The sequence below is a fragment of the Gobio gobio genome, assembly GCF_949357685.1.
Source record: "Gobio gobio genome assembly, chromosome: 12".
NCBI classification, from domain to species: domain Eukaryota; kingdom Metazoa; phylum Chordata; class Actinopteri; order Cypriniformes; family Gobionidae; genus Gobio; species Gobio gobio.
The window spans coordinates 44,425,956-44,448,539 of NC_137105.1; the positions used below are offsets into that span (position 1 = coordinate 44,425,956).

At 38.7% G+C, this 22,584-nt stretch overlaps 1 protein-coding gene across 3 annotated transcripts in view; it reads left to right on the forward strand.

Annotated features, from left to right (window-relative positions):
• Nucleotides 1-22,016, forward strand: part of clocka (clock circadian regulator a) — a 44,361-nt gene extending 22,345 nt beyond the window's left edge. The window contains exons 5-21 of one of the 3 annotated variants that reach the window (XM_079831164.1): nucleotides 2,139-2,230; nucleotides 2,333-2,422; nucleotides 2,838-2,958; nucleotides 3,142-3,255; nucleotides 5,772-5,890; nucleotides 6,223-6,305; nucleotides 10,439-10,545; nucleotides 11,126-11,273; nucleotides 11,398-11,473; nucleotides 12,845-12,989; nucleotides 13,100-13,200; nucleotides 13,378-13,467; nucleotides 14,589-14,747; nucleotides 14,824-15,063; nucleotides 17,126-17,307; nucleotides 18,279-18,552; nucleotides 20,977-22,016. In XM_079831164.1, the coding sequence (XP_079687290.1) occupies nucleotides 2,139-2,230; nucleotides 2,333-2,422; nucleotides 2,838-2,958; nucleotides 3,142-3,255; nucleotides 5,772-5,890; nucleotides 6,223-6,305; nucleotides 10,439-10,545; nucleotides 11,126-11,273; nucleotides 11,398-11,473; nucleotides 12,845-12,989; nucleotides 13,100-13,200; nucleotides 13,378-13,467; nucleotides 14,589-14,747; nucleotides 14,824-15,063; nucleotides 17,126-17,307; nucleotides 18,279-18,552; nucleotides 20,977-21,291 (2,456 nt within the window). In that variant the 3' untranslated portion in view covers nucleotides 21,292-22,016. Of the gene's footprint in view, nucleotides 1-2,138; nucleotides 2,231-2,332; nucleotides 2,423-2,837; nucleotides 2,959-3,141; nucleotides 3,256-5,771; nucleotides 5,891-6,222; nucleotides 6,306-10,438; nucleotides 10,546-11,125; nucleotides 11,274-11,397; nucleotides 11,474-12,844; nucleotides 12,990-13,099; nucleotides 13,201-13,377; nucleotides 13,468-14,588; nucleotides 14,748-14,823; nucleotides 15,064-17,122; nucleotides 17,308-18,278; nucleotides 18,553-20,976 lie in introns of all 3 variants that reach the window. The other 2 variants (XM_079831163.1, XM_079831165.1) reach the window with 2 other exon arrangements.
• Nucleotides 22,017-22,584: the final 568 nt, after the last annotated feature.

Genomic DNA, 22,584 nt, shown 5'->3' on the forward strand with positions numbered 1-22,584 from the left:
AATAATGAATTGAATCCATTTTGGAATAAGGCTGTAACATAATAAAATGTGGAAAAAGAAGCACTGTGAATACTTTCTGGATGCACTGTATAATTTTGAAAATTAAAGTCAACTCCATAAACTATTACAGAACGAATTTTTTTTCTTCGTCATATTTTCAATCAATAATGTATCCAACATTTTTAACATCCAACTTTTTCTCTGTAATTGTTTAGTTGACTTAAGTTGATCTCACAAGCCAGACTAGTTACTATCGATGTATTCTGGCCAAGAACCGCCCACTTAGACAGGAAGGAGCCGTCTGATGACATGTAAAACCTCCACCACAGTTTGCTTTTCTCACTCACCATGTAGGAGTAGATATTTCTGATATAGTTTTATTGATAGACAAAAGCCTGCGTACAACAATTGAAATATTAGTGCAGCAGTAAAAGCAAAAGATTGAAGAGACGCCACCAAAGAAATAAGGACATATTTTAGCTGTTCCTGTCCTCCTCAAATGAAAGGATTGCTTTTGGTATCATTTTGGGGATGAAACAGTTTTTGAAAGAGGTGTGTGTGTCAGACATTGAACAGTTCGGTGCAATTCTAAAATCTTTTAGAAAACTAAACCTAATACCAAATAAATCAATACAGTTATTCTAATATAAATTATAAGATATATTTAAAAGTGATTAATAAGATAAAAATGAGTGATACAGTGCCCTCCACTAATATTGGCACCCTTGGTAAATATAAGCAAAGGCGGCGGTAAAAATAAATCTACATTCTTAATCCCTTTGCTCTTTCATTCAAAAAAATTCACAAATTTCGAACATTCCATTGAAGTAAAACAATTGAAAGTGGAGGAAATCTATGGAATAAATGTTTTTCTCCAATACATGTTGCCCACAATTACTTGCACCCCTAGTAAAATATCTCTGAAGTATATTCCCGTTCATATTTACATTTGTTTTTAGCACTCGGGTGACTAGGAGCATGAAATTGTCCTGCCATAACTTCCTGTTCCACAGGAGTATAAACATGAGACATGAGGAAACATAGAGGCCAACATGAGTCTTGGGGTCAGAAAGCCTAAAAAAAGAAAAATCCTCCTTGTTTATCCAAAAACAGACTCCAGCATATTCAGTTGTCAGACACGACTGGAACTTTAGACGGGACCTGGTTCTGTGGTCAGATGAAACAAAAAACAGCTTTTTGGCAGCAAACCCACCAGATGGCTTCGGTGCAAACAGGAATAAAAGTACCCCATGCCTAAAGATAAATATACCGCTGGATATTTAATGTTGTGGGCCTATTTTTTCGCTGGAGGTCCTGGACATCTTGTTCAGATTCATGGTATCATGGATTCTAGCAAATACCAACAGATAAAAAATCAAAACCTGAAGGCTTATTCTAGAAATATTATAATTGGCCTTCCATCAGGACAATGATCCAAAACAAATATCAAAATCAACACAAAAACTTGTCACTCAGCACAAAATGAAGCTTCTGACTTGGCCGTCACAGTTCCCTGACCTGAACCCTATAGAAAATGAGTGATGAACTGAAGAGAAGAGCTGGGAATCTGAAGGATCTGGAGAGATTCTGGATGAAGGAATGGGCTCTGATCTCCAAACTCATCAGGCGTTATAGAAGAAGACTCAGAGCTGTTATCTTGGGAAATGGATGCTGCAATATTTCGGTGCCAACTTGAACTAGAGAAAAACATTTATTCCATAATGAGATTTCCCCCACTTTCAATCGTTTTACTTCAATGAAAGGTAATTTTTTGTTATGAAAGCTCAAAAGGATAAACAATGTAGATTTATTTTCACAGCCACCTGTGCTCATATTTACCAAGGGTGCCAATATTAGTGGAGGGCACTGTATGCACCCTTAAAACTGACTAAACTCATATTTAAAATGTGAAGCAAAATCAACATTAAAATAACTAATTTCAACTATTTTCAAAGGGCGCTAATATTGATAAGTACATAATTATTACATTCTGTGAGTTTATTCTGTAATATATAAAGTAAACATAATTAATCAGACATTTAGTTTATTAAACTGATGAAATAAAGCTTGTGTTGTAAAGTTCATCCTCCTGTATTTGAAACTGAACCCTTATTGTTTGTATATTGTCTTACCATCAGAAATTGCTGCGCAGTCGGAGTCGAGTGAAATCCGTCAGGACTGGAAGCCGCCCTTCCTTAGCAATGAGGAGTTCACCCAGCTGATGCTGGAGGTGAGGACTTTCTCTCACTGGCACAAACAGACACACACACACACACACTCATGTGTATTCCCCCTACTCGTAAAACTACAGAATAATGCTTTATTCTTTTAGGCACTTGATGGTTTCTTTCTGGCCATCATGACGGACGGCAACATAATCTACGTCTCAGAAAGTGTTACGTCTTTATTAGAACATCTACCTGTGAGTATTTATTTGATCAAAAATCCTGTAAAAATGTTATTACAATTGAACTGTTATCTTTTTAAATATATTTTAAAATGTAATGTATTCCTGTCATGGCAAAGCTGAAGAAATATTTCTTATTATCAGTGTAGTGCTGCTTAATATTTATGTGTAAACCATTATAATTTTTTTTGGATGCTTTGGTATATAGAGAACATTTATTTAAAATCGATTTTTTTTGTTACATTATATGTAAATGAGCAGTGGCACAATGCGGCAACTGTCCATCACCTTGATACAATGGTTGATACAGAATGTTTACTAGACAAAATAACTCTGCCTCCAGCAATTCAAACACTGTCTGTGTGCTGTGAACGCAGCTTTACTGTGTAAATATGAGAGATACTGACAAAGTCTGTTGTTGTGTTTTCAGTCTGATCTTGTGGATCAGAATCTGTTGAACTTCCTTCCACTTGGTGAACATTCAGAGGTGTATAAAGCCCTGTCTACACACATGCTGGAAGGAGAGACCCTCACCCCAGACTACCTAAAGAGTAAGAGTCACTCTCATACATGTTTATCCATCTCCTCATGACTAAATCGTTTGTTTCATTCTCATTCGGTTTCCTCTGGTGTCTCTCGCTCTCTGTTATTGTCTCATTTCTGTGAAAACAGATCACTAGAGGAGAGCTCATTAATGCTGTTTTCTTGTTTTTGTTTTGTTTGCTTCCCTGCAGCAAAGAACCAGTTAGAGTTCTGTTGCCACATGCTCCGGGGCACGATCGACCCAAAAGAGCCGCCCGTTTATGAGTATGTCAAGTTCATCGGAAACTTTAAGTCCCTCAACACTGGTGAGTGTCAGAACGAGCACCCGCGGCATCAGCCGAGTCTTTCATATGGATCCATTTATTGAATTACCCAGCCAAGTGCTTGATTGCTTGATTGCTTCTTATGAAAGTAGAAGGAGCAAAGATCATTATTTCAATTTGGAAGTGTTGTGAAGCCAGTGTGCCGGAGAAACAGGCTTCTGACCCAGATTTTAAGACAGAAAGTTGACCGTTTGTGGCTAGAGGTGTGTAATTTGACTGGTGTCAGTAAACATAATTACAAAAATAATCAATGTAATTTCTTTTGTTGTTGTTGTTCTTAAAAACAGATAGCCTCACCCCAAACTCTCAACATTGGCGGAGCCAATATTGATTCGGATGATCAAACATGAGTGTTTATCGCAGTGTTTACACTTTTCCCCCCCAGGGGAATTGACCTACACATAGACTTAATTATAGTTGATAGGGGTATTTAAACATTTAAAAAATTACATGACCTTTAAGATGTACTTATTCAGTATTCAATTCAATTACTGATGAAAAAGATAAGACAAAAATATAATTCACAATAACAATTAAAACATTTTAATTCAATTTTGAAAGTAGATCTTACCTACACTATATTGCCAAAAGTATTGGGACACCCCTCCAAATCATTGAATTCAGGTGTTGCAATCACTTCCATGGCCACAGGTGTATAAAATCAAGCACCTAGACATGCAGACGCTTCTATGGACATTTGTGAAAGAATGGGTCGCGCTCAGGAGCTCAGTGAATTCAAGCGTGATACTGTGATAGGTTGCCACCTGTGCAATAAGTCCATTCGTGAAATTTCCTCACTACTAAATATTCCACGGTCAACTGTTAAAGTATTATAACAAAGTGGAAGCAATTGGGAACAACAGCAACTCAGCCACAAAATGGTAGGCCACGTAAAATCAAAGATTGGGGTCAGCTCATGCTGAGGTACACAGTGCGCAGTAGTCGCTAACTTTCTGCAGAGTCAATAGCTACAGACCTCCAAACTTTGTGTGGCCTTCAGATTAGCTCAAGAGCCTCATGGAATGGATTTCCATGGCCGAGCAGCTCATCCAAGACTTACATCACCAAGAACAATGCAAAATGTGGGATACAGTGGTGTAAAGCTCACCGCCACTGGACTCTAGAGCAGTGGAGACGTGTTCTCTGAAGTGAAGAATCACGCTTCTCTGTCCGGCAATCCAATGGACGAGTCTGGGTTTGGTGGTTGCCAGGAGAACGGTTCCTGACTGCATTGTGCCAAGTGTAAAGTTTGGTGGAGGGGGGATTATGATGTGGGGGTTGTTTTTCAGGGGTTGGGCTTGGGCTCTTAACCAAGACATTTTGGACAATGTCATGCTCCCAACTTTGTGGGAACAGTTTGGGGATGGCCCAACATGACTGCGCACCAGTGCACAAAGACATGGATGAGTGAGTTTGGTGGGGAGGAACTTGACTGGCCTGCACAGAGTCCTGACCTCAACCCGATAGAACATCTTTGGGATGAATTAGAGCGGAGACTGCGCCAGGTCTTCTCGTCCAACATCAGTGCCTGACCTCACAAATATGCTTTAGAAGAATGGTCAAAAATTCCCATAAACACACTCCTAAACCTTGTGGAAAGCATTCCCAGAAGAGTTGAAGCTTTTCTAGCGGCAAAGGGTGGGCCAACTACATATTAAACCCTACAGATTGAGAATGGGATGTCATTAAAGTTCATGTGCATGTAAAGGCAGGCGTCCCAAAACTTTTGGCAATATTGTGTATATTAGGATACTAATTAAATACTATTATTTCAGGTCTTCAGGTTTTCATAATGAAGATTTTCATATTATATTTTATGTTAAAAATACTTTATATGCTTAATGCTTGACTAGTTAATAAATGTAAAAAAAAAAAGAATAATGGAAAAAGTTCAGTGTGTCAGATTATTTACTAAAATAATATTGGTTGTGAATTTCTTATTATCAATGTTGAAAAAGTTTCAAAGTGACAAAGTTTCAAAGTTTTTGTTAAGTTTTTTGTTAATTTTGTTAAAATTAAATTTTTTGTAACATTATAAATGTCCTGCTGAAAAAAAAAGTATTTGTTAAAGTATTCATTTCTTCAAAATTTCTTAAAACAATATTGTACTTCCCCCAAACATTTGAATGATAACTTCTCTGAGAGATACCATGACAGTTTTGTGTGTGTGTGTGTGTGTGTGTGTGTGTGTGTGTGTGTGTGTGTGTGTGTGTGTGTGTGTACATTGGCCAGTTTAGTGAGAGTAAAATGAATATGACAATGAATATGACAATGAAATATTGAATACATTTAACAGACATTTTTATTAAAAAAACAGAAGCTACCTGTTAAAATAAACACTTTTTGTATTTAAAACAGCAAGCTCCTGCAGTGTTTAAGACGTTTCCTCGCAGGGGCTGCCCCCTAGTGGTATTCTATAGAAAATAAGCTTATTGTTCATAATTTCTCTATTAAAAAAACGTCTATTAATGAAGATTCGCTTATCTTTTTGTCTTTAGTTCCTAACTCAACACGTAATGGCTTTGAGGGAGTGATCCAGCGATCGCTGAGGCCAGCGTTTGAAGACAGAGTGTGTTTCATAGCAACTGTGAGGTTAGCCAAACCTCAATTTATCAAGGTAGGTTGAGCCAAAGCCGACTTGGCACCTTCTCATTGGTCCTGTGACTTCTAACGTTTGCCTGACAGACAGTGACAACCTCAGTGAGATCTGCTGTTTACATGTTCATCATGACAAAGGATGAATGTGTGTGTGGGTGTTGATAGACACTGTACATGTTTGTGCAAGAATTAGCTTTGTTTTTGAAGACACTGATAAATGACCAGCCTACAAAACGTTCAGTGTGAGAAGTAGGTCACTTGGTTTCTGTTCTCGTTTTTTTCCCCTTCTTTTTGTCTGCTAGACATGCTCATAAGTTCGAATGGTCCTGTTTATAATCTCTGTTTCGACAGGAAATGTGTACTGTAGAGGAGCCCAATGAGGAATTCACCTCCAGACACAGTTTAGAGTGGAAATTCCTCTTCTTGGACCACAGGTACAAACCTCATCAGTTCTCACGGCTGGTTTTGTGTTACTATGAGCTCATTGTCAAAAGCACGCATCACCTTCCCTCTCCAGTAAAACTAAAGAGTACCTTTGCTAGTTTGTTCCACTTAGGACTTGTTTACACCATATGTTAAAGGGTTAGTTCACCCAAAAACGAAAATTCTGTCATTAATTACTCACCCTCATGTCGTTCGATACCGCCAAACTGCTGAAATCACGTGACTTTGGCGATCCAAACTGCTGAATCGACTCACTGATTCATAACGTTTCGAAGCTTCATGATGCCGTGTTTTGAAATCGTCATCACTATATAAGTCGTTATTTAGTTTTTTTTTGTGCACAAAAACTATTCTCGTCGCTCCATAAAGTTATTGTAGAACCACTGTAGTGAGATGGACTTTGTAACAACGTCTTTAGTACCTTTTATGGGTCTTGAGAGTGTAAAGTACATTGTGCCAATGGAGGAATATTTTCATTTGTGTTCCGTCTGTAACGACATGAGGGTAAGTAATTAATGGCAGAATTTTCATTTTTGGGTGAACTAACCCTTTAAAGTCCCCTGTAGTGAATCATTTTATCCCTTAAAACGAATCTTTGATGGCCAAACTGTCATATAAAAAAAAAAAAATCATGTGAAAAAAAAAATCTTCTTGACTTAAAATAGCTTGAATGTAACTCTACACCCTTGCTTCATTTAGTATACGCGGATCCATGAATATGCAAATGAGCCCCGCTTCCACTCACACCAGCTCAGAGACTCACTCGGTCTGGTAAACTTTTACTCAAGTTACTGTAGTAAACGCTGCACAAAGGTATCGCACTTTACAATGTCGGATTAATATGATTAGCCTTTTGCTTGACTACGCTATCAAACAGCTAATAATGTGTTGCTAAAGTTACACAAACCATGTTCCCGTTTGCCATCTCAGTCTGCCTTCTAAAAATCAGCACCCTTAGAAATGCTTTGAACAACTTAGAACGTCCGTGGAGAAAGCCATATAGTTCATCATAACATCATAATTTACCTCATATTCATAATTCACCCGCTATATTGCTAAATGTACCCGGCATTACTGGGAACGCCCACAAAACGTCATATCCGCCATATGCCGTGGTGGAAAACAAGCCATTAGAATGAATGCACGTAGACCTTGTTAGACGCTTTATCTTTACTCTTTGTAATGATTACAATTTATTTTTGCTTGGTGCAGCCCCGAAAAGTTGCCATGTGGCGTTCTGCACCTCTAGTAAGTAAAAAAAACACTGATCTGAAGTTTTATACTGCTAAACAAACAGACGGAGTCGTTTGTCAATTCCGAAAGCCTGCAATTACGTCCATTACAATGAAACATTTGCACTACATGACGCTGGTATTATTTGTAAAGATAAAAAAAGAGATTTCATTAATTGCAATGGCAAAAGTTTGTTGAACAAAACGCCAATAAAGTCACACTTGTCACGGGACTCAATTTATCGTTGAAGCAGTTTTTCACGATGAGCGATCACACACCCACATAATGCGTGAGGTTATTAATGTACAAAACATTCAAAAGTCTTTTTTATTTCATGATGGGAAGGGCTGGGCTCATGCTTGGGCTTCAAGCTTCACATTTACACTATATATACGACACACAAATATTACACGATATAATAGCTAGGCTACTTCATAAATCACCCAGTCTTTTGATGAAGACGGTTGCTATTAAAAAGTAAATAAAAAACTTTCGCTATTGACGTAATTCTAATAATATTGTGACACTGACATGTCAATTTCATAGCACAAGACACGTACATGATTATTTGAAAACGTTAAATGTTTGTAATGCATACTTTAAATCCATTAAATTCAGGAACACTGAATTAACGTCTTCATCGAAAGACTGGGTGATTTCTGGAGTTGGCATGTCATACCTATATGGGGGTCGGCGGAGCAGCATGTATTTTGATGAGAAAATGACACCTCTGGCCATTGATTCCGTTGGGTCGTTTATCAGTCACAGATATTGTATGGACAATCTGACCCAATACGGCTCAGTTTTTCTATAGATCTTGCTCGGTCGAGTGGCAAAAGGGATTCTACACAGGCTAAACTGGGTTAACCCCATGTAACCCCACTGTTTTCCCCCACGCCGACTCCACCCCCCACGACACGCCTCCAGCTATGACACGACGGCGACCAAGTCTATATCAACAGAAAAATATGCCAGGATAACCTGGCTTCTCTTGAGACTCCCCTGCTTCGCAGCATAGTAATGATGATACGTTGACGTGATTGGTTACATGGTGGTTTGTGATGTCAGAAACACAAGCGATTTCCAAACGACACCACGTCTTTTTTTTGAATTTGCAATTTTTTTTGTCTGAAAGCATATTAAAAACACCAACTGTGACTACTTGCGATCGGATTTCATGACTGTAGATCTATTACTACATCAGTAACTATGTCAGTGTGTTACTAGTTTTTGAAAGACAGAAGGAATGAAAGACTGAGAGACTTCGGCCCTGGGCAAACCCAGTCCACCCAGCCCACGAGTTCCCCGGTGAATGTTTTTGCTGGGGTTAGGGCCTTAAATTGGAGTAAATAAATGAATAAATAAAACTAGGACTGCGACAAATAATGATGGATATTATTGAATTGACTGCAAATGCAGATAATACATTTAATATTGCACTTTTGTCACATAGAAATACATGTGACAGTAAAGCACACATTTTGAGCTAGGATGCCGTAAAGTACATTTACTGCTATTAAATTGCCATCGTTTACTCTCCCTCATGTCAATTCATTTTTATTACCCTTGACATCTGTATGGACAAAAAAACACTTTCAGAAAGAAAGTCTTTCAGTCTTTTTGGAATGGCATTATGGTGAGTAAATGATGACATTTTGGGTTGAAATACCCCTTTAAAATCAATAATATTTTCCACTAGAACGTATCTTTCTGTGCTCGCGGCCAAAGGAGTACATTTTGAAAGGCTCGCACGCAGTTGAGAAGGAGAGAAACACGGAAAATCAAGTATACCCCAGGCCTTGATGCTCCGCTTGAGAGTCTTCTCAGTTTTTGGGGGTGTGTTTATTGTACATGCTTGCATTCTGTTAGCGTACTCTGTGTCCCAGAGTTATCAATAGCTCACATTCATCCCAAAGGCTCAAAGGCTTGTACATCTGGAATAGCATGAACATCATTTTCTCTATAAAATCCAGTACTGTTATGCTTGGAAAGGTTTATATTGAACTTAGACAAGTTGTTTTGGAAAAATAGCTGCTGGCGCTGCTGCTACTCTATATATAGTTCAAATCAAGGATTCAGTGTAATCGGCACAGATGCTGGATATTACAGCGATTGAATAAGATTTTCCACATTATCGGTTGTTTAGCAGAAGCTAGTGGCGCTTCAGATCTTTTTATCCTGAAACATTTGCATAGGACTCAAGGAATGCCTGAAAATCTGTTCCAAGTTTTGATTTCAGTTGAGTTGAGTTTTCTTCTATAAAACATCTTGATATTTCTAGTCTAAAAAGTACAATTTGGCGCTTGTGTTTTTTTATTGTTTTACTTCATTTCAATAAAGGAGACACTGGGGGGTATTAAACATATCGGTGAATAAGTTATAATAAAGTATAATGTTTAAAACTTGAAACAGCTCATTTGATGTATGAACTTTGACCTTGAAAATAATTTTACAATAATAATTGTATATTTAATTCAACATGTTTTTAACATTGATATCACCAATGACAAGATATCAATGGACAAAGGCTCCAGGGTATTCATTAGCAAGGGCATTAAGTAAACTCTTTTTGTTGGTATTGTTAGACTTTCCACTAATGTTTAACCTGGAAAAAAATGTAAATAAATAATTAAATGTCATAGAAGTGGTGGTGCTGTATACCGGATGAAGCACACAAGGGTGTTTTTTTAGGCACTTGACAAAGATTTTTCTGTGTTGTTGAAATGTGCAAAACACAAAAGAGTCAAAGAGTTTCACATTATTTAACAAGCTGTTAGGTTATAGCATCTTTTATATAGAGTTTCTTGACTATTTGACTATTCTTTTGAGAGTGACCCTACTGAATAAATGCATGCGGATGATGTGAAGTTGCACGTGTTATGTTTTGCAGGGCTCCCCCCATCATAGGTTACCTACCCTTTGAGGTTCTGGGTACTTCAGGGTACGACTACTATCACGTGGATGACCTGGAGACTCTGGCCAAGTGCCATGAACACTGTGAGTTGAACTACTATTTGTATTTGTGTGTACCTGACTGTGTCTCCCCACTTCTAAAGTTTAAAATGTATGAATGAATGACATTGTTTTGACTTTTTAACTATAGCCCCTTTCACACATACAGTCTTTACATGGTAAATTATCGGTAAATTGGTAAATTACCAGTCACAGATCATGTGTGAACAGGACTTTTTAAAAAATGTGGAAAAAAATATAAGGGATGTTATTACATTACCAGTAAATTGCTGGTAATGTTCGCTGCTTGAACGCAGTATGAAGATTACCGGTATATTCACATATTAAATCAGAACGAGCTGACTTTGGGCCAATCATTTTATTGGCTTATGATGATGACGTAATGAAACAAAGTAAGGTTGACAGTAAGGTGTATAATAGTTTTTATGTATAAATATGCGCTAAATGACATCTATGACCGTTGTGCCACGTCTCGCTGCTTTTTCAATGTGTCGCACTCGAGACTCAAGCCTTAAAGTCCTGTAAAGTCATTCTCTTGCTCTCTCTCTCTACTCTCTCTCTCTCTCTCTACTCTCTCTCTCTCTCTCTCTCTCTCTCTCTGCAGTGATGCAGTATGGTAAGGGCAAGTCTTGCTATTACCGTTTTCTGACTAAAGGCCAGCAGTGGATCTGGCTTCAGACTCACTACTATATCACCTACCACCAGTGGAACTCACGGCCGGAGTTCATCGTCTGCACACACACTGTGGTCAGGTGAGGCTGTCAGAACATTTAAAGTTTGATTGGATCAACTACTAACAATATAGGAACAACTGTCATTTTGTGGTTTTACATTGAATCCTAACTCAGACACAACTCTATTGTTTTTTTGTCTCAGTTATGCTGAAGTGAGGGCTGAACAGCGCAGGGAGCTGGGCATTGAGGAATCGCCTCCTGAGATCTCAGCAGACAAGGTGAGACATTTACTGAATTCAGTTCTGAATCCCCATTTAGCCATCTAATGTAACAGGCAAATATGTAAAATGTGTCATTTTTATTTCATTTTAATTGAAAGTTATTTTGCTCCTGTTTTATTCATTATTTATTTATTTCTAAATTCGCATTCATCCACCAAATATAGCAGACAAATATGTAAAATAATATTAATTAAATATATTTATACAAATTTGCATTTATGTATTTCATTTGGGCCTGGTTTCACAGACAGGGCTTAGATTACGCCAGGATTAGGCCTCAGTTCAATTAGGACATTTAAGTCGCTTTTATAAACGTGCCTTAGAAAAAAAACATTACTGGTGTGAATCTTGAGACAAAACAATGGCCCTGACATATTTTAAGAAATATCAGTGCAAATTGCTTTCAGCTAAAACAGTTCAAACTTTAATTTTAGTCTTAGGCTTAAGCCGTGTCTGTGAAACCGGGGGTTGATATATTAAATAATTAAATTTTTAACATTTGAATACATATTTATTCATATAAATTGAATACATTTAATCATTATTTACATATATTATTCAATATTTATTACATTTTAACAGGCAAATGTGTAAAATAGCAAGTTTATTTACACATTAGTTTATATATATATATACTTCAATTATATATATAATTTGTGTAAATAAACTTGCTATTTTACACATTTTTTATATACATTAGCTTAATAAACATTTCCATTGCCCTTTTAATTAAGGATTGTTTTTTTCCCCATAGTTATTTTCTGTAGTAATCAACATTATTCCACATGTTATTCCATGTTGTTGATTGATCTTAAAGGGTTAGTTCACTCGCCCTCATGTCGTTCCAAACCCGGAAGACCTTCGTCCATCTTCAGAACACAAATTGAGATATTTTTGATGAAATCCGAGTGTTTTCTGACCCCTCCATAGACAGCAATTTAAGCCACAGATTGGTCAGCTCCTGTGTCAGCATCACATGCATTCGCTGTGGTGTTCATGTGAACAGCGTCAGCCAATACAGAGCTGTTATTTTTGTTTGTTTTTCATGCACAAAAAGTATTCTCGTCGCTTCATAAAATTAAGGTTGAACCAATGTAGTCACATGGACTATTTTAACGATGTTTTTATACCTTTCTGGGCCTTGAAAGTGATCATTAAATTGCTGTCTATTGAGGGGTCAGACAGCTCTCGCATTTCATCAAAAATATCTTAACTTGTGTTACGAAGATGAACGAAGGTCTTCCGGGTTTGGAACGATATGATGGTGAGTAATTAGTGACAGCATTTTTATTTATGGGTGAACTAACCTTTTAACTTGTGTTGAACCCAGGACAGTCCTTTAACCTCACTCTGTTTCACTCTGCTCAGTCTCAAGACTCCGGCTCTGAGTCCCAATTGAACACCTCCAGCCTGAAGGAGGCACTAGAGCGATTCGATCGCAGCCGCACACCCTCTGCCTCATCACGGAGCTCCCGCAAGTCCTCCTCACACACCGCCGTCTCGGACCCCACATGTATGTATTCCATAGCAAAGAGAGTCAGTGGTGGTAGACAACTCAGCCACTGCGTGTTAAGATGTTTACACATATTTTATACTGACCCATGTATGTTTGTGTGTCTGTAGCCACACAGACAAAGCTGCAGACAGACCATAGCACACCACCACGCCAATCGGTGTCAGCCATCGAGATGACATCACAGCGGAGGTCCTCCATTAGCAGTCAGGTTGGTACTAGTCGTCATCATCAGTTAACTCTATGAAATACAGCGGAGTCAACACACAAAACCCATTTTAACATTGAAATGAACTAAAACTTAGTAAAAAGAAAAGTATAACATAAAATGAAATTGTCCACTCTTGTATATATGTGTGTTTTGACCTTGTGTGTCGTCCCTCTTCAGTCGATGAGTTCTCAGAACACAGGACAGACAATGGCAACATCTCTTGTGTCACAGCCTCAGCAGCCTCAACCACTTCAGCCCACTGTGCAGGTAATTCAACATCCATATTACTGCATTCACTAATAGCACTCTTGCAAATTAGTGTTCGACTCATACGGGTGCCACTAGTGCAAACACGGTGGTCGATGTATGTTCACAACTGATGAACCTTTGACACGTGTAATCAATGAGTTTTACGTTATTCTTTGCTTGTCCACTGACCCAGAGAAAGGGACTGACTAAACTGTTGTCATTTGAATGAATGAAACCGCTACTCAAACCAGTCTTTTCAACCACATTTTCACAATAAACAATGATAAATAATGATAAATAATCACAGATGTAATAGTGTAAAAGTTTATAGTTTACACACATTTTTGTTCATGGTATTCAGATACAGCATAATGTTTGGTAACACTTTATTTTGATAGTCCACTTTAGACGTTCTACTAACTATAAGTAACTTTGCAACTACATGTCAACTAACTGTCATTAGAGTATTTGTAGACTGTCTGATTAATATTTACTAAAACTTTATTTTGTTGGTCCCCCAACAGACATTCTACTGACTATAAGTAACTTGGCAACTACAATTCAACTTATTCTACTAACCCGGACCCTAACACCTAACCATAACCTACCAGTCTACTGACAGTCAACTAATACTCTAATGACAGTTAGTTGACATGTAGTTGCAAAGTTACTTATAGTTAGTAGAATGTTTAAAGTGGACTATCGAAATAAAGTGTAACCTAATGTTTTGCTAAAAGACACAAAATAAATGTTTGATTTGATATCTAAATGTTTGATTTTTACCATATTGGAATCAAAAAAGGGAATATGAAAGAAGAAAACTGTTATTTTAAATTGTAATATGTATATATTTTATGGGATATAATATTAATCGCGATAAAAATTTTCCCCAGCACTAATATATATATATATATATATATATATATATATATATATATATAGATAGATAGATAGATAGATAGATAGATAGATAGATAGATAGATAGATAGAGAGATAGAGAGATAGAGAGATAGAGAGATAGAGAGATAGAGAGAGAGAGAGAGAGAGAGAGAGAATAAAATATAATGAATAAAACTGAATATTAGATATATTAGGCCTACTGAAAATATTATACCTGGTGCTGTTCATTGTTTTCTAGCCAGTGATCCAGTTTTCTACACAGATGGATGCAATGCAGCATCTCAAGGAGCAGCTGGAACAGCGAACACGCATGATTGAGGCCAACATCCAGAGACAACAAGAGGAACTGCGGCAAATCCAGGATGAGCTGCAGAGGGTTCAAGGGCAGGGCTTACAGGTGAGAGTGTCCCCTAGCTTTTGTCGAAATGTACACTCTCCGCCTCAAATTGACACCCTTGTGTTCGGGTATGTAGATGTTCCTGCAGCCAGGAGGCGGCGCTCTCAACCTCGGCTCAGTACAGCTGACGCAGGGAACGTCCGTGCAGCAAGGGGGCACTCTGTCCATGCAGGGGGCGGTGGTGCCGGCGGGGAGCCTGCAAAGCGGCCTGCAATCCACACATGCAGGGACACAACACACTGTCACACAGCATCCTCAGCAAGCTCCGCCACAGCAACAGAACCTTCTCAGAGATCAGAGCGCCACCCTAACTCAGGTGACAGAGAAAACTAGTGCTGCATGCTTTGACAGCTTCACTTTTCTATGAAAAATGGACAGAGACGTTGTAAAAAAAAAGTGTACTAGACATTCACATTTACTTAAAGGTACACTATGTAAAATAAAAATTCAGTAAAATATCCAAAAACCACTAGGCCAGTGTTATATATTTTGTTCAGTTGAGTACTTACTATATCCCAAATGTTTCCAACTATTTGTAAATCGTGAGAAATTTGCAATTTTAACCAAGGAACCGGGACGTGTGAGGGAGTCGCCTGTCGATTGCGTCATATCTGCGCTACTCTCGGTTTTATTTTGGAGAAACACTTTACTGCAGTGTGCAACAAGTGTCATAACAGCCGCCGGGCGAACGCACAGAGTAACGTCATAACATAATTTTCAACACACTCAGATGTGTCTAACATGATAAACAGAGCTGCGTTACCTCATACTCATGACTGGAAAAGCGGAAATGGCACCGGCGACTGTGTCATAATAAAAGTCCCGCTGCTCGCGAGGCGTGTGTTGCCTTCATCTTATTAACAATCGCTCCAGCGGCCTTGCTCAGCTCCACAACACTCGGCCCTGCTCTGCTTCAGAATACAGTAACGTTAATAATCGCATCCATGAACATGATTTCTGCCTGAGTCTTTTCCACCGGCTGTGAGGTGAAGACCACATGTCCCAAGATTCTGCGCTCAAACGTGGTGTCATCAAACTATGCCTTTGTTTTGAATAGGCGACCTCTAGTGGACGGAAAAGTTACATAGTGCAGCTTTAAGATCATGCACATGCATTCATCAAAACAATATGATTTTCAACATAAAATGTAAGTTTTAATTTGACCATAATTGAAATCCTTTAGGTAACACAAGTCATAATATTTTTATATGTACAAGTTTATATTAAATTATATATTCAGCATATTTAAATGCACATATGAAGTTTCAATAAATAAGTCTTGCTTTTAAACTTAATAAATAAACAAAAACAAATAAATAAAAATGACAAAAGCACATAACCAATTTATTATTATTTTTTAACCATAATTAACCCTCTGGTACTGTTTGTGTGTCAGTCAAAAATGACAGATTTTTTATTTCAATGAAAGGATTGTACTATATTTTAGTTTGATAATATATATATTTTTAATATTTTGTATTTTTGGGGTATTTTAATGTACTAAATCATATTTTTGCAGTACTTATTATCCATTGATTCACTTTTTGAGCATGAACCTAAAAATTTAATTTCCAACTTGAATGCATAAATCTTGAATCTTGAATGCTAATGAGCACAGACTGAAATTTGGTCTCTTTTTATAGACACTTGGCAAGTGAACTTGAAAAAAGTTATACAATTTTAAGTTTATTGTAATGAAAAACGCACAAAAATTGCATTTTTAGTTTTTATATGAAATACATATTTTTCAAAAGACGTTTACTCCAAAATTGTGAGAAATTCACACAAGTTGTGTTAGAAATTGGAGCTTGATGTCTCAAAAAATGAGCTTTCAATAAAATTTTGTTTGGCCACAGCTCTGAAAGTTTCCACTTGATTAAATTAGTCTACCAATCATTTCAAATGCGATAATTTTTAACCCTTTACAATACAAGTGTGACTCTTTTTTTCAGGACCATTTAACCTTTTCGAATCATGTCCTTGATTTTTTTTTTTTTTGTTCACACAACAAGTGCCGAAACCTTTACAAAGTTTCGTACCATTCTGATGAAGTAAAAAAATGTTGTGTTAAAATGAAAACTTGAAAGTATAAAAATCAAAGCTAATTCAAAATATTAATAAAAACTATAATAGTATATGAATAATACTAAAATAACACTGCTGCATTACTATGTTCAGAGAAGTGAAAAATACATTTTTGCTAAATTAACGTTATAAATCCAAAAATATCAAAGACTGATCTGTAAACAAAGTCTGTGGTATCTTCAGATAAAACATCCTTCTATTAAAGTAAATGTATAATATAAAATTATATTGTGTGTAATCATCCCATTATAATCTAATATCAAGTCTTTCTATCTCTGTCTGTTTCTTAGCAGTCTCAGAGGTCATCTCACACGTTGCAGTCTCCTCAGGGAGCACTGCCTGCCTCTTTGTATAATACCATGATGATCTCTCAGCCGACGCAGGCCAATGTGGTACAGATCGCTACAAGCCTGGCCCAGAACAACAGCTCGAGCGGCGCCGCGGTTGCCACCTTCTCACAAGACCGGCAGATACGGTACATGTGGCACTATTACAAACACACACTGAGACTCGTCATAAACACGAAGCACACATATAGGGATAAATACACACATTAGAAAACTAGACTAACTTAATAGAGTATACAGTGCTGCTTAAAAGTTTTGCACCCCTTGCAGAATCTGTGAAAATGCATGTTATTTTTTGTTTAGTACTCTCTTGAAAAATATATTTTACGTAAGATGTTCACATATAGTCCACAAGATTTGTCTTCCAGGAAACATCTAAGTATCTTCTGTTGCTTCCGAAGGGCAGTATTAAATGAATAAACTTGATATTTAAACAAAATAAGAAAAACTTCATCCTGTTTAAAAGTTTTCACCCCCCGGCTCTTAATGCATCAGTGAATGTTTGGACCTTTTTTTAATAGTGTGTGTTTGAGAATTGTCCTCAGTGTGAAAAGATGTCAAAATCATACAGTCACAGCTGGAAAGATATGCCTGAAAACTGAAGAATTTCAGGGACCTGGAGGATTTTTCGGAAGAACATTGGGAAGTTTAACTGCTCAGGACAAACAAGGGACTCAAGAACAACCATCACAAAACAAAACAAAACAAGAAAACAGCCGTGGATCATTTGTCACTGACATAAAGTATTAAGAATCAAGGGTTCATAAACATTTTAAAGGGGTCTTTTGTTATAAATACAGCTATTTTTTGTCTCGTGGACTATATGTAAACAATATGTAAAATATCTTATTCAGGACAGTACTAAATAAAAAATAACATGCATTTCGTATGATTCGTATCAGATTCTGCAAGGGGTTCACAAACTTTCAAGCAGCACTGTATATATGTTGCTCCTTTGAAGGCTATGGAAACGTATTGGGTAATTTCTGATAAACAATAAAACTCTTGTGGACCCCTGACCATGTCACTGCACAACTGATCCCAGCATTTGAACAGAAACTCATAACTAACTAATAACCTGTCCTCCTGCCTCGCACAGGTTCCCTGCTGCCCCACAGCTCCTCACTAAGCTAGTAACCGGCCCGATGGCGTGTGGTGCAGTTATGGTGCCTACCACCATGTTCATGGGGCAGGTGGTGACTGCGTTTGCCCCGCAGCAGGGCCAGCCTCAAACGATCAGCATCACCCAGCAGCCGTCGGCACAGACGCCGGAGCAGCAGGCTCAGACGCAGTCACAGACAGCTACAGGAACAGCCCAACAGCAAGGACAGGCCCAGGCTCAGCTCGCCCAGCAGCAAACACAATTCCTACAGGTACCAGAACTGACAACCTCTTAGCATTTGTGGCTCTTTGACTGTAGCTTTTTTGGTCAGTTTACTGATTAAAGGGATATAGTTAATAAATGTCAATTATTTATTTTCATCAGTTACTCGCCCTCACTTCACAAAAAGTGAAATCTGGAAGAATGTGCTGGTTGTTTTTTCCAGACAGTTGCGATGAATTAGCCTGGCTCCGCCCTCCGACGTACTTCCGCTCAATTTTCATTTTCCTTCAGTACTCCATCTGGGATTGCGGTATATTCTTAGGTTTTCTCCGAACAAATTTTAACCAGTCCAATCAGCGAACAGAGGGAGTGGCTGAGAACGATGATGTCGTGCGCTAGTTTGAGATGACATGCGTCACGACCAAACGTTAGCGATTGGTTATGGCAGATCCAGAGTGGCTCTGGGCAGATCCAACAGTTTTAAACTTAAACAGAGTACCCGCCTTCAAGGAAGTTAACGCTTGTCAATGGAGAGTGGCCAGACTCAGTACAAATCAAATGTACGAGAGTCGGGTAAGACCAGGCTAGCGATGAATGAGGACTGAAGCTTTTATGCTTCAAAATGGATGAAAAAGCATCGTAAAAACAATCAATACTCCAGTGTTCTGTGTCACATGATCCAACCCTCTACAATCAATGCGAGTAAATATTCTTTGTTGTATTTTCCTGTCAAATCAACAGAGTTCATTTGGAATTATTCAGCTTTTAAGAACAAGCAGAATATATACCGGTTTCTCCTGTAGTATACAACAACCAGGCATAACATTATGACCAATATATGAAATATTGTGTTTTTGCTGCCAAAACAGCCCTGACCCATCGAGGCATGGACTCCACTAGACCTCTGAAGGTGTGCTGTGGTATCTGGCACCAAGATGTTAGCAGCAGATCCTTTAAGTCCTGTAAGTTGCGAGGTGGGGACCTCCATGGATTGGACTTGTTTGTTCAGCACATCCAACAGATGCTCAATTGGACTGAGATCTGGGGAATTTGGAGGCCAAGTCAACACCTCAAATTTGTTGTGCTCCTCAAACCATTCCTGAACCATTTTTGCTTTGTGGCAGGGCGCATTATCCTGCTGAAAGAGGACACAGCCACCAGGGAATACCGTTTTCATGAAAAGGGTGTACATGGTCTGCAACAATGCTTAGGTAGTAGTATGTACATGTCAAAGTAACATCCACATGGATGGCAGGACCCAAGGTTTCCCAGCAGAACATTGCCCAAAGCATCACACTGCCTCCGCCGGCTTGCCTTCTTCCCATGTGTTCCCTGGGTATGCAACGCACACACACCCGGCCACGTGATGTAAAAGAAAACGTGATTCATCAGACAAGGCCACCTTCTTCCATTGCTCCGTGGTCCAGTTCTGATGCTCACATGCTCACTGTTGGCGCTTTCGGAGGTGGACAGGGGTCAGCATGGGCTCCCTGACTGGTCTGCGGCTTTGCTGCCCCATACGCAACAAACTGTGATGCACTGTTTATTCTGACACCTTTCTATCAGAACCAGCATTAACTTCTTGAGCAATTTGAGCGACAGTAGCTCGTCTGTTTGATTGAACCACACAGGCCAGCCTTCGCTCCCCGCGTGCATCAATGAGCCTTGGCCGCCCATGACCCTTTCGCCAGTTCACCACTGTTACTTCCTTGGAGCACTTTTGATAGATACTGACCACTGCAGACCGGGAACACCCCACAAGAGCTGCAGTTTTGGAGACGCTCTGACCCAGTCGTCTAACCATCACAAGTTGGCTATATACTCACTATATAGTATAAAATATAAAAAACTCTGGCAAGTAAAATAAAAAAATTACTAACCATTGGTGATTCTATTGCCAAGGTGTGCGTAGAGGGTTGTGATCCTTCAGAAATCATTCTAATATGCTGTAATCAATGCTGAAAAATATTGTTTTGTTTAATATTTTTGCGGAAACACACATTTTTTCAGGATTATTTGATGAATGAATGAGGAAAATTCAAAAGAACGTATAAATGTATTTCCTTTGGCTTTTAATCAATTCAATGCACCATCGCTTAATAATAGTATTAATTTATTTTAAAAAAATACTGACCAAAACTTTTGAACAGTATATATTTGAAATATGCATTTAATTGAAATGCACAGTAAACTCTGTTTCATACCACACATCAACTCTCGTGTATCAACCCAAATCTATTCAGCATCCCAGAGCTTCTTCATCTATTATTTTGAGCACTTTTTTTGTTTCAAACAGAATATTTATTCATAATTCATATGGTACATTATAATGTTGTGATGCCTCAATCCACCAGTTTTTTGGTTGGTCATATTGCTTATCAGCCATAATACGAAAATAATGATCATCTTATCGTGTTAACAGCAGGATTTCAATATTGCTACATCCTAACCACATGCATATTTCCTCCTGCAGGCCCCTCGGCTCTTACATGGCAACCAGTCTACCCAGCTGATCCTTCAGGCAGCGTTTCCTCTGCAGCAGCAAGGCACCTTTGCAGCTGCAACCCAACAGCAGCAGCAGCAACTGCAACAGCAGCAGCAACAGCTGCAGCAGCAGCATCAACAACAGCAGCAACAGCTGCAACAACAGCATCAACAACAGCAGCAGCAGCTGCAGCAACAGCAGCAGCAGCAGCTTCAGCAGCAACAGCAGCAGCAGCTACAGCAGCAACTGGCAGCTCATCGATCAGACAGCATGACGGACCGCTCCAATGCGCCACCTCAGTAGCCGATGGCACATCAGGGACACAACCAAATCTCCATTGAGCAGTCTTGCAGGCTGGGGGGCTTCTGAGGGGGATGCTCGGAGCTAAAAAAACAGCAGTATTTGTACTGTTCCCTCTCAGAGACCCTTCCATTGCTTATAGGTGAAGGGCCAGACCTAAGTGGGTGTCGTTTTTCACCCCACGCCCTCTTCGACCTATAGGCAGTTGATCGACGGCTGCTTGCACTGAATTCTGGGAGAGGTCCGACCACGAACGCCGAACTTTCAGCTGGCTGGCAAAGGAGCAGCGGCGCCCCGGTTGGTTTTCCGCGAACTGTCACCATCACATCCCCTTTGTCTCGTGTGCCCAGTGTGTGCCGTCATCCCTCTTTCACAGGTTTAATTTATGCAGAAAGAGTGCTTCAAGACTTCGAAGAAGTCCCGCAGGACAACAAGCGCCTCTCTCTTTCTCTCTGCCTCTCTTCCTCTTTCCTCCTCATTTTACTCGTCGAAGTAATTATGGGTCAGAAAATATTTTTAAGAATGTCGCGTGGATTCCACTTTTATTGTACAGTTCACCTGTAAAATAATGTGTAAATATATGGACAAAAGGAAAGAGAAACTAATATTTTATATGATGCATGAGATGAAAAGCGTAGTCTGTTATTTGTAGCTTTGAATATACTTTTTTTTTTTTTTCTAATATTCAAAGGAAAAAAAGCTAAACTTAATACACATAATGGCTGATCTCTTCACAGACTTCCTTTTTCCAGTGGGACGGGGGTGAGTGTGTGTGTATGTGCTTGCGCACGTGTTCGTATGTGTGTGTGTCTGCCAAGCAGGCAATGCTGGATCCACAGGCTGTGTCACAGTTGGTTTAAAAACGCCCTTCGTATTTTAGTAAAACTGTTAAAGGAACAGGCGATCTTTTATGCAGGTGACACCTTAGTAATCGCAAAACTATAGTTATTTTAGAGATGTTATACATTTGTAAATACTTTAAAGAAAAGGCTACGGATTTACTATATCTAACAGTTAGGCAAAAATATAGAAATGGTGCTCGGACTGTTTAGCGCAGAATCATTACAGCTGGATTATGTACCGACGGTAGTTACGGTACTCAGCAGGGTTATGATGAGGAAAAATCTATTCACATAGTGTTTGATCTTAATACAGGTAAATTAGCTTAAGGCTAAGCCATAGCTTCCTCTAGTTTTACAATGGTTTACATGGTTGTTTACACTGTTATACAGTGTTTTCGGTATGGTTCACTAAGCTGGTTTGAATAACCAGAACTATAGACAACCAAACATGTTT